The sequence below is a fragment of the Oncorhynchus keta genome, chromosome 32, assembly GCF_023373465.1.
Source record: "Oncorhynchus keta strain PuntledgeMale-10-30-2019 chromosome 32, Oket_V2, whole genome shotgun sequence".
In the NCBI taxonomy this organism is placed as follows: Eukaryota; Metazoa; Chordata; class Actinopteri; order Salmoniformes; family Salmonidae; genus Oncorhynchus; species Oncorhynchus keta.
In genome coordinates this window covers 24,913,446-24,925,990 of record NC_068452.1, presented here as the reverse complement: position 1 = coordinate 24,925,990, position 12,545 = coordinate 24,913,446, and the positions used below count along the sequence as shown (strand labels likewise).

The window sequence follows — 12,545 nt, the reverse complement described above, 5'->3', positions numbered from 1 at the left end:
ATTTTATGCCTAAATAATTTCCCTATTAGTTGAGCTTTTCCTAAATAAAATTACATTTCCTGTCAATCAGGGACATGCACAGCTGAATGTAATGCAAACACCTCCACTTCTATTGAATCAGAAATTCTATAGTGATTTTATCAATATGTTCATACCGGTAATTCAATTCAATGTACTTACTGGGTCATGTGGGTTTGTTGAATTTCTAGTGGGCGTAACTGGTTTTGATTTATGACAGGCAAGCTACATCTACCCGCCCCGCTCATGACGTGACGTGGTATAAAAAAATGCATCTTCTCGTCCAATTAGAAGCCGAGTTGCGCCCATGTGTGTATTGTTTAAACTGCTCAAATCTGACGGTGTTGTCAGTTTCAGAAAACTTTCAGGCAGAGGTGATGGCGGCCGCGGTGTCCGTTAGCGCAGCTGGCAGAGAAGAAAATCCAAATGCAGGGCCCAATTTCGCTAGCAGTCCACTTCACGAAAACTATGACCCCGCTGTCGAACACGACCATTGGGTGTCCAGGGATCCCGAACTCGAGCCCAGTGATGGGGGTGCATCATCGGACAACGAGTGTCAGCGAAGGGTCGATGAAGAGTTGACGACGCTTAGCCCTGAAGAGATTGAGAGGCGCTTGGAAAGAACTCGTCGAGAGTTTTACAATCGCCGGAAAATCATAATTAAAAACCTGCCATCCGATGTTAGCAATCAGGTACGTTTCCTAAACTTTTTTTAGTTTTCAGTAACGTTAAAAAGCTAACGCGGGTCAGTAATTGTCAGATCAAGCCCAGGATACAGCTCGTTAATCTAGAAACGTTATGTAAAAGATAAATAACTACACCCGTGCCATGAAATTGACATCTACCTATAATACCAGTAATTTAATGGAGTTCGCTGACTTTTGGTGATGTCTTTTTTATTCTAGTTAGGCATCTTATTTTAACGTTAGCTAGCACCGTTTCCTAGGAACTAACAATGACTTGCGAACTAATCGTAGTAACTAATTATGTCGCCAATAAACTTCTATTTGCGCTCTCAAAGTATTGCTACTTGGTAGGTGACGTTTGGTGGTTATTCACGGCCTGGCTGTAATTGCCCATTCCAGCATCACGCGTGGTTGATAGACAAGTTGAAAGTGCAGAATTAAAATCCTCGTGCGGAAAGGCAATGCTAATTGCTAACGTTAGCAAAACTGTTTGTTTTGTTTTGACCAGTAATTGTCAGGCTATGGATTGACATACATTGTATGTGACTGTTTAAAAAGTCGGTCGTTAAATTATTTTCAGGTACTGTCCCTCATTGAAACAAACTTCATGGCCCTGGAACATTTTGTAAAAAAAAAAAGTTGGAACATGCTTGACTCGTGGGGAACTGTGGCCTGTGCGCGTTTCATTGTTTGCCTGGGTGCATATTGGGAGTTCGAGATGGGAACGTGAGTAGCAGTGACAAAGGGTTGAAGGTGTAGAGGCAACGTAGCCGCTTTCAGAAAATGCTAGACAACATTGCGATTCGTTTGTGGAACAGGCAAAGCATTGTGGAACAACATTTCTCCTAGCACAGTGAATGGGGAACTTTTTTACACCATTACCCGATAGCTGGGGATGACTTTGCTTTTGTTTCATATTGGCAAAGACACCTGCTGTAAGCAATCATCCTCAATTGTTTTGATCAATACTTCTGAGCATTTAGGTACTACAGATGGTCTATACTCAAATATTGTTGTGGAAAGCACTTGCTAATTGGACACTTAAACTGATAGCAACATGCTTCGACCCCCCAAAAAAAAAAAAAACAACAACAAATGAATGGAAAAGCAGGTCAGTGAATAAAACTAGACTTATAGATGGAGCTACACAACAGATGGCTTTAGATTAGGGATGTTCACACATCACATTAGTTTGTCATGTTTTCAAGTGATTGTAGTCTCTAACACTTAGTTGAAAGCAGAATTTATGCCTACAATACTACACCGTTGGTAGGGCATCTCTGGCCAAGGAGGGCGTTTAAAAGTATAGTCTGGAGAGTTCTGTGGAAAACATTCTAGGGAAACACTGATTGTAGCTCACCATACTTTCTCCCTTTCAGGAGGTACATGAGCTGTTGCGCAGCTATGACTTGAAGTACTGCTTTGTGGACAAATACAAGGGAACCGGTAGGTAAAAAAATACTAAAATGTAAGACTAATTGGATGCAGCAGGCTCTCTGACAGAGCTAGACAAACATATTTCTCAACGCTCTTCCTATTTTGAGCAATGTAACCTTCCACATAGTTCTTCACAAAGTCTTAGCTCATATTCTCTCTTCTCCCCTCAGCTTTTGTCACACTGCTCCATGGGGAGCAGGCACAATGTGCCATCAAAGAGTTCCACCAGCACATGCTGCGGGAGAGGGAGATCTCTGTGCAGCTGCAGCCCACCGACGCGCTGCTGTGCATCGCCAACCTGCCCCATGCTTTCTCCCAGCAGCAGTTTGAGGAGCTGGTGAGACCCTTCGGCAACCTAGAGCGCTGCTTCCTGGTCCACAGCGCCTCCACTGGCCACTCCAAGGGCTACGGCTTCGTGGAGTACATGAAGAAGGACTCTGCGGCTAGGGCTAAGTCTGAGCTGCTGGGGAAGCAGCTGGGCTCCAGGATGCTGTACGTCCACTGGACTGAGGTGGGCTCCCTCACCTACCCCCTGCTGCACTCCAGGTGTCTCTGTGTGGACCGTCTGCCCCCCAGCCTGCTGACCGCCCAGGACCTCAGCAATGCCCTGGCCGACACGCACGCACCCATCTTCTGCCAGGTCAGTCACATGTGAACACGCGCACAGGAACTCCAACGACCTCTCACACAAACTTGCACTGATATTTTCAGAAGATTTAATATGTGTATCTGGCTCTCATGAATAGTATATATCTAGTAGCTTTTCTCAGTTCAATTTTTATCGGAGTGGCTCTAGTATACTCTACTAGCAAGCAGAACATACCTGCTTGTGCTTTTGGCACACCTTTATACTTTGTTAGTCATGAAAGCTGTTCCAACTGTTTCCCCCTAGGTTTTTTGTTGAAGCAGCGGTGGCAGAGTTAGCGTGTACATGGCTAATGGCACGGTATTAGAGGCCCTCTTTGCTTCAAACACCATTTTGTTTTAAATCTAAGTTCTTGCAGTTCTACACATTTTGTCGTTGTGCATAGGAAATTAGCAGTTTTAGAGAATTTCTTGCAATTATACGTTTTGCCATTGCGTATACCCTTTTCTTATTCTCTTTTCTTATGCTATCTGGGTGACACAAACGTATAACAAAATCAACGGAGTGCCAATGCAATGACATTTTTAAATGTGATTGTCCCGGACTGTTTATACTTTGTTAGTTCTTAAAGATCAGAGTTCCATTGTCTTGTCTACATACTTTATATCTGGTTGAAACTGACTGTTTTACCATCCTGAAACATTTTTTATTACATTAATTACAATTTTTCAGTGGTGGCCATGATTTAAAAACGGTGGTGGACTGCTGCTAAGTGCATGTAGGGGAAACACTGCAACTGCTTTTGTTTACACTGAGCAAATGTGTTTGAGGTAGCTGTGCTACAACGTTCAGATGGTTGTGTTATGTAACATGGGTCATCTATAGTGATGGCAGGGTCTTGGGCAGTTCACATAAAGGAGGTCGCTATAGGTGGGAGTATTTTTGTATGAATCTGGCTTTTGAGTCCTCACCTTTGACCTGCTTTTCCTGTGGCCACTTGTTTCTATAGCAATGAGCATTGCTGGTTTCTATGGAGATGACCATCTCACTCCCAGGTGGTGTCAGTCAGCATGCCTCTGGCCCTACAGGCCTTTCTGGAATGAGACAGGGGTGTTCTTTTGGCACCATAAGCACACAGTCATTCATATACCATTAGGGCACGGTAGTTTGAGGTCTGGCAGAAAACTGTTGTGTAATAGTGCGAGTGAGGCAATTTAACTATTGGACAGGTTCACTCAGGAATATGAAGCTCATTTTTTTCATAGCTCACTTGGTCTTACATTGTTTATTGCCTTTTGTAGCTGTGGCAATCTAGAGAAGATTTGGGAACATGAAGTTCCAAGTGTTTTTTTCCTACTTTATATTACAGAATGCCGCTGGGCATGATTAAGTTTAATCCCACCTACTGTCTCTAGTAGAGGTAGACTGATTAATCGGAATGGCCAATTAATTAGGGCCAATTTCAAGTTGTCATAACAATTGGAAATTTGTCATTTTGGATGGCGATTTTGGCTTTTTTAAACCTTTATTTAATCCTTTTAACTAGGCATGTCTGTTAAGAACACATTCTTATGTTCAATGATGGCCTAGGAACGGTGGGTTACCAGCCTTGTTCAGGGGAAGAATTAAAGATTTTTACCTTGTCAGCTCAGGGATTCAATCTTGCAACCTTACAGTTAACTAGTCCAACGCTCTAACCTCCTGCCTCACGAGGAGCCCGCCTGTTACGCGAATGTAGTAAGAAGCCAATGTAAGTTGCTAGCTATCATTAAACTTAATAAATCATAATCACTTAACTACACATGGTTGATATTACTAGTTTATCTAGTGTGTCCTGCGTTGCATATAGTTGTTGCAGTGCGCATTTGCGGAAAAAGGACTGTTGCTCCAACGTGTAACTAACCATAAACATCAATGCCTTTCTTAAAATCAATAAACGGCAGTATATATTTTTTAACCTGCATATTTATCTAAAATAAATCTAGCTTAGCAGGCAATATTAACCAGGTGAAATTGTCACTTCTCTTGCATTTATTGCACGCAGAGTCAGGGTATATGCAACAGTGTGGGTCGCCTGGCTCGTTGCGAACTAATTTGCCAGAATTTTACGTAATTATGACAACATTGAAGGTTGTGCAATGTTAGATAAAATGCATAACGGTTCCGTATTTCACTGAAAGAATAAACGTTTTGCTTTCGAGAATTTCCGAATTCGACCACATTAATGACGTACGGCTCCTGTTTCTGTGTGTTATCATGAAGTCTATGATTTGATAGAGCAGTCTGACTGAGTGATGGTAGGCAGCAGCGGGCTCGTCATTCATTCAAACAGCACTTTCATGCGTTTTGTTTATGAATTCAAGCCTATCAACTCCCGAGATTAGGCTGATGTAACCGATGTGAAATGGCTAGCTAGTTAGCGGGCTGCGCGCTAATAGCGTTTCAAACGTCACTCGCTCTGGGACTTGGAGTAGTTGTTCCCCTTGCTCTGCATGGGTAACGTTGCTTCGAGGGTGGCTGTTGTCGATGTTTTCCTGGTTCGAGCCCAGGGAGGAGCGAGGAGAGGGACGGAGGCTATACTGTTACACTGGCAATACTAAAGTGTTTATAAGAACATCCAATAGTCAAAGGTATATGAAATACAAATGGTATAGAGATAGTCCTATAAAAATACTAACTAAAACCTCTTACCTTGGAATATTGAAGTCTCATGTTAAAAGGAACCACTAACTTTCAGGCGACCCACTCTGTTGCATATACCCTGACTCTGCGTGCAACAGGCTGTTAACCCACTGTTCCTAGGCCGACATTGAAAATAAGAATTTGTTCTTAACTGACTTGCCAAGTTAAATAAAGGTTTAAAAAATATATATATGTTCTCCTGTTCTGAGCAAGGAACTTAAACGTTAGCTTTCTTTCATGGCACATATTGCACTTTTACTACTCCACACTTTGTTTTTGCATGATTTAAACGAAATTGAACATGTTTCATTATTAATTTGAGGCTAAATTGATTTTATTGATGTATTATATTAAGTTAAAAAGTGTTAGTTCAGTATTGTTGTAATTGTCATTATTACAAATATATTTTTAAAAATCGGCCGCTTAATCGGCATCTGCTTTTTTTGTCCTCCAATAATCTGTATCGGCGTTGAAAAATCATAAGCGGTCGACCTCTTGTCTCCACCATTATATCAAATACTCCTTTCTACTAATTGTGGTGTGGATGGTGTTTAAAAAAAAATGTCAAGCTGTTTAATATTACGGAATTCTGTGTAAACCTATTTAAATGGCAAATGTAGTCATATGTTTTGGACTGATTGCATAAGGAATGCATATTAACTTAATTTTCCTTTTCAGTTGGCTCAGGGCCAGGATGACAGTTTCCGGCGGTTTGCCATGTTGGAGTTCTCCTCGGCAGAGATGGCTGAGCAGGTGCAGAGAGAGGCTGACGGCAGGGCGCTAGGTGGGACCCACATCCGCGTCTCCTTCTGTGCCCCTGGACCCCCGGGACGGAGCATGCTGGCTGCCCTCATCGCTGCCCAGACCATGGTAAAGACTTCTTGGTTGCAACACCAGACCATATGTTTGAACTATTACTCCCTTATGTTACTGTGGTAAAACAACTGTTCTGAATGGCTCTCCTCTTCCCTCTCCACAGGCCCTGAACCGAGGTAAAGGTCTCCTCCCTGAGCCCACAGCCATGCAGATCCTCACAGGCCTCAGTAACCCTGCCACCCTCAAGATGCTGCTCAACCCCCTCACCCAGGGCAGGAAACAAGGTGAGTAAGATCATGCCATTTCCTAAAGGAAGATTATGTATGGTATGAGTCTCTTACCCTGGTGTTAATGCTTTAAAGCAGGTGTGTCAAACTCATTCCATGGTGGACCTAGTGTCTATTTTTTTTCCTTTCAAGTAAGACCTAGACAACCGGGTGAGGTGAGTTCCTTACAAATTAGACCGTAATTAATCAATCAAGTACAAAGCAGGAGCCAAAACCCGTAGAAATTCTGTGGAATGAGTTTGACACGTGCTTTTAAGCTACAATAGGTATCTTTCTCAGCGACGTGACCAAATTCACATTGAAATGTGAGTTATAGCTCTGTCATTCTCATTGTAAGGAAGTCTAAGAAGTGGTAGCTATTTTCTATGTGCGCAATTTCTATGGATTTTGTTTTTGTCTCTTTCTTTTGGTTTTGTACACCAGCTGAAAATATATTTCACATCAGTTAAGATCACACAATGATTCTCTACACTTGCTTGTTTTGTCACGAACTGAAATTAGGCAAACTATTAGAATTTTAGCAACAAGGATGCATATTACACCTTTAAATGCATGGTGAATGAATAGGTTGTCAGGTCTTACGGTCAAATGGTCTCTCTGCAGGTCTCCTTGGTGCTGCTCCCACCATGCCTCTGCTGGCTAACCCCGCCCTCTCTGCTGCTCTGCTCCAGCTCCTCCTCCAGAACCAGGCCCAAGTTCAACAGGTACCCTGCATACCATGCCCTGCATACTCACCACTCTCCTCTAGCTCCTCTCCCCTCTTTTGTTAGTTCATTAGTCTCTCATCCACACTTCTCCTACTTTATTCTCTCCTCTACTATCAGCAAGCCTTATTGGGAAATCATCTTCTCTGGGCTCAGGTTCTGCACAATAAAGAGAATCGACTACTTCCCTGTGTGAGTGATCACTGAGCGTGTGTGTGTAGATGTGTGTGTGTGGTAGATATAGGTTTGTCGTGAAGGGACTGATCCCTAAACCAAAGCTGGTAAATCCTCTCCCTCGTGAAAGCGTTTCTTTCTGCTGTGTTCTTTTTGAGGTGTTTTTCTAGTAATATTAATATGCAACTGGTTTGTTTTTGAAGTGTTTTACTGTGAATTCTGACTGACATAATTCTTTAATGTGACATTTTGGTTCAGTAAATATCTGGTATGTAGACTATTTTAGCATCTTGTGGGTCACTGAAGCGTGTGTTTAACTCGTGTCTCCTACAGGCAGGACTGATGGGGGACACCCTTCTGGCTGCTATGCCTCTCCAGCAGGGAGTCCATCTGCTGGGAGACCAGCCTCAAGGTTTGGCCTTCCATTCATCGCAATTCACAATTCTTTATTGGCATGTCTAAAGTCTATTTGTATTGCCTATACAACTCACTAGTGGCCCTTTCTCTAGTTTGGCTTATTTATCACATAGAGCAATGCTCTACATTGATGCTGAGCATATGCATGCTATGCTAGCCCTGCTGCTCTGTTACTGATTCCTTTTGCAGGTTCTGTCCACGTGCCATGGATTTGGGCAGTACTTATTACATCTAGGTTATTTACTGTGGTGTTGTATTGATTTTCAGTGTGATCTCAGGGTTCTCTACTTTGCAGTGATGGGGTGTTGTATTAATAAGTTTGTCTCGTGTCCCCAGGCGGTGTGGTTCCATCCCTGGGCCTCCAGTCAGACCCTATGGCTCCCTTAAACCCCCACTCTATGGGTCACCCCCTGGGCAGAGAGTCCCCTACCAGCTTCTCCCAGAACCCCTCCCCCACTCTCCAGGGCATGTCCATCTCCCACCTGGGTGGTGTGATGGGGGCAGAGGGGCTTATAGCACCTGGGGTATGATGATGATTTGAAATGCTCTGTATACTTTTCTAATATTGTCCCTACTAGCAGGGATGCTCAAGTCATTGTGCCTCATTACATAACATCAAGTCCCCAGATTAAAAACATTAAAAAAAATTTTTTTAATGTCTTCTCCAATAGGTGTCCATACTAGGACACCCTCCCAATGATGGGAATCTTCCCCAGAACCCCTTCAATGTCCACAGCCTGTTCCCATCCCCAGGTGAGCTGCCCCTTCCAACTGTCTGCAGCCTGTGAAGTTTGGCTCTGATTCCTTCCCAGTATTGATCCGTAGGTTTTTTCTCCTTTTCCATTCCTGCCGTCCTTCACTCAGGCGCCAACTGCAGGCCCCACCCTTACAGGAAGAGACCAGCGCTAGGCAACTCATCCAACCTGCGCACACAGAACATCCACTGTAACTACAGGCTGCGCTACCAGGAGTCCTACACCCCAGACTACACCCCAATACACCAGGTAGGTCCCCCTTATCCTCTAAGCTTTAATGTCCAGTCCTACTGCCTGGCCTGGCTCATCTGATGTTGTGATAGAATGCCTGCTCATTGATGTTTATTTGATATCTGAGGACACTGCTGTCTTGGTTAAGGTCATTGTGGCAACCGGTTTTGTTTTACCTCCCTGGCTGCCCAGTCAGTGCATGGACTTTTTTCTAGTGTGACGGAACAGTGGGCCTGCTTATCAGCACCACTTCCTCCCTGTCTGGCTACCGTGTCCTCACAATGGTTTGAACCAAGGTTCCTCGCCTCGCAAACACGGGACTGCCCGCTTGACAACGTACTAGCCAGATGTGCCACCAAAAAGCTTGCAGCTGTGGAGTAAGAGTACGGTACGACCTTAACTTGGTTACATGAGCAGCAGGTTTAATGGCGTCTGGCTCCTTTCTTCCCAGGATCCTCTGGGCCATCTGTATGAACAGCAGGAGGCTCTGGACACTGGAGCTCTGGCAGGGTTCGGACAGCAGGTAAGACACTAAACCATCTCCACTATTCACATCCAGCCTTCAAGCTGTGGCACCTTTTGCCTTTTCAATTTCCATTCCACTTTGTGTTTTTTTTAAACTTCTTAATATATACATGTATAACTGTACATGCAGCATAGAATAACATGATGAATGTCTCTAGTGGTTTGGTCACCCCGGCTACAGTGAGCAGGCCTCCTCCCGCTATAGTTACCCCCCCAGCCCGCCCTCGTCTTCCTACTACAGCTCAGTGGCACCTGGCCCCGGCAGCCTCCCCTCCAGCCATCTCAACAAGGTAGGGTCACACAAACTTTCCCTTTCCAATGTAATCAACAGATCGAATGAGGGTTGAGTGTCTGCTCAAAATATAAAGGCTGCCCTCTGTTAGACTTAGCGGCGAGGTCTTGACATCTGTTGGCTAGCCTAGCACCCATGTTGGGGACAATCTAAGTTATGAAACAGTAGGGCTGAAAATGTTAAGTGAAATTATTGGCTTAACCTGTGTCCTTGGTCCACTCAGACGAATGTGGACAACACATTATCTGATATGCTTGAAGCCGTACATGGTTGCAAAACCACAGTAGCCATGCTGGCAGAACGATTACAAACTACATGGCGGAGGAGTGTCTTGCAGAATCCTTTGAAGTCCCATGTAGAAGCTGAAGGGATCAATTGAGCTTTACTGTACCTGGTTGTTCCTCTTAGTTCTGCGCACACACTCAAGCCGCCCGTCTTTAATGAAGATCAAAACGTACATTGTGCCTTTTTTTAGATGAGACCAATGCATTGTGGTGCTGTTTTGATCCCTGAACACTGTTTGTCTGTTCAGGCTGTGGGCATGCCTCCTGTGAGCCACTCGAACATGTACCCATCTGGTCTGGGGATGAAGGTCAGTGTGCCTCTTTGTCATTGTCGGTTGGTCTGCCATTTCCTGTTCTGTCTCCATTTTTCACCATGGCATTTACAGTGATTATGTCTCTGCCCCCTCTAGACTCCCATTGGTGGTCACAAGCGTCTGATCCCGTCTCCAGAGCCCAGCCCAGAAGGGGGCTACGTGGGTCAACACTCCCAGGGCCTTGGGGGCCACTATGCTGACTCCTACCTGAAACGCAAGCGTATCTTCTAATGGAAACCAATCAACGCTTCTTGTACGAGATGCCAGTTAACAGCCAGGAGATGCCCCCCCCTGGAGCTCCTCCAATCAGCTTTTAGGTTTGGGCTTGGCGGTCCAGTGGTCTCGCACTTGTGTTCCTGCCAGCGACCCCCTGGAGCGCGCTGGGGTTGCAGCCTGTCGCTAATCGGGACATAACAATGTGTGCCAGTGTATTGGAGTTTTGATGTTTTTTTTTTTGTAAATATATGATTTCAGTGCTTGTAAATGAAGTTTTATCCTTTATGTCTTTTTTTCTATCAGGAAATCCCTTTGTTTACACACTGGGAGTTACCTTGTACTATAAGAAAAGAATTAACATCTGATTTCAGGTATTTTTTTTCTTCTGCGTATTCCCTTCATTGATTGGCTAAGCACTTTTTATTTTAATTTTTATATTGTATTAGTTTTTTCTTCCTGTTGTGATGGTGTCAACGGGTTTCTATTTTAAAAAGTTTTGCCTCCCGATATTTTTGTATATAGTTCATTAGTTTGTTTGATGGGATGTTTTAATTTTTTTGCGCGCCTTCCTCCTACAGGGATTATGTACCGAATGTCTGGACAGTATTCAGGCCTTTACTTGGATTCACGTAGATCTGTGTAGCAGTACTGCCTTTCTGTCTTTTGTCCTTTGGAAAAACTGTCCCCTTACACAACTAGTCTGGAATATGCTGTTTTCAACCCTTCACTCTTCTACCCCTCTGTCTCATTTGGGAGCCTGTTCTCTGCACTGAATGTTTGTTGTTGCGCTTGGAGGACACGGGCAGATCACAATTCTCCAGGTTTGTTGAATTTCTACGGTTCTCACTCGTTTCCCCCCCCATTCTGTTCTCTGCAGAATCTTGTATATTCTGTGTTGACGTGAGCTCTTTGTCGGCTGAGTATTTGCATCTCAACCACCATGGCACCTGATTTACTCTTGTTCGTTCGGAGGGGATGGTAGCTGTGCCTTATCCAGACTTTAATATCTACAGATTATGACAGTAAGCTGGGACATCTGTGGCCTCTGTCCACCCAGAGCCTAAACATTAATTAACTGTACTATCATTTATTAATGAGCCATGGCTAGGTTGGCTCCCCTGTGGCTGTCCCTCCCCTGTAGACCAGCAGGGGGTGCTGTTGATCCTCAGGCTATACTGAAATTAAATCAAGATTGACAGTTTCATACTGATGGCTGACAAACTGAAACGGGTAGAATTTCCATCCAGTTTTCCAGTCCAGGAGAAGTTGACTTCCAATCTGAAGTGTTAATACGATGGGAGTGTCCAATGACTCTAAACAGGTGTTTACTAGGTCGGCCTTGGAAGGTTTGCATGGAAATTAAGCTTATGATTGGTGATCAGTGATTGAGTTCTTAGTCTGTGAAGAATAATCTGGTTGACATTTTGATTATGATCACATTACCTCTTGACTTCTGATGGGAACTGCAATTACACTTGAGCCTTAACAGTCCCCCCCCCTCTGTCATCTCATCTTCCCCTCTGTGGGCTTTCTGGCGACATCCCGTTGTTTTTGCCGTGTACATACTTTAAAGCTTGATCATTTCCTCTGAGTCCTAAACTCTTGTTTTCTCAATCATATCTTTGGCCTCTGGTCTGTTTTAAGATTGAAACTGCTGCTCAATATATATTTTTTTTAGTGACCATTACCAAGTGCAGCCACCTGTCTGGTAGATTTCCCCATGTTTTGTATAGACCAACAGGTGCTGCTCGATGATATGAATTAAGATTGCTTTTGTTTTTCCTCATACATGCTGTCTGTCATCTGTACTGCCATATGTGTCTGTTTTGGCGCAAGTAAATGTTATTTAATTAAACTTTTTGTCGTCAGTTAATTTCCATGGTCAATAGGCTGGCTGTTAGACAGCACTTATGTTACGTTTTTTATGCTCAGTTAACTCAGGAAAACACTGACTTGCAAAGTTTGGTTGCCATGGATGCAGCCACCACACCTGAGCCCCCCCTACCTCTCAAAAGTGAGGAACACAAGTCAAACTTGTAAATAAATGATTGTTATCCCTATGGCTCTAGTCCCTGTTTGGGTTATGTTATAAATAACATTACCTCCATAATCCTTAACTGT

General features: G+C 43.8%; 1 protein-coding gene across 1 annotated transcript; it reads left to right on the top strand.

Moving 5' to 3' along the window:
- The first annotated feature begins 353 nt into the window (after positions 1-353).
- LOC118365409 (ribonucleoprotein PTB-binding 1-like) lies at positions 354-12,279 on the top strand. Its single transcript, XM_035747582.2, has 14 exons — positions 354-710; positions 2,084-2,150; positions 2,312-2,781; positions 6,088-6,279; positions 6,389-6,509; positions 7,116-7,216; positions 7,724-7,802; positions 8,144-8,331; positions 8,479-8,560; positions 8,672-8,811; positions 9,245-9,316; positions 9,477-9,608; positions 10,143-10,202; positions 10,305-12,279. The coding sequence occupies exons 1-14, from the start codon at positions 396-398 to the stop codon at positions 10,437-10,439; spliced, it is 2,154 nt and encodes a 717-aa protein (XP_035603475.1). The 5' UTR covers positions 354-395; the 3' UTR covers positions 10,440-12,279.
- Positions 12,280-12,545: the final 266 nt, after the last annotated feature.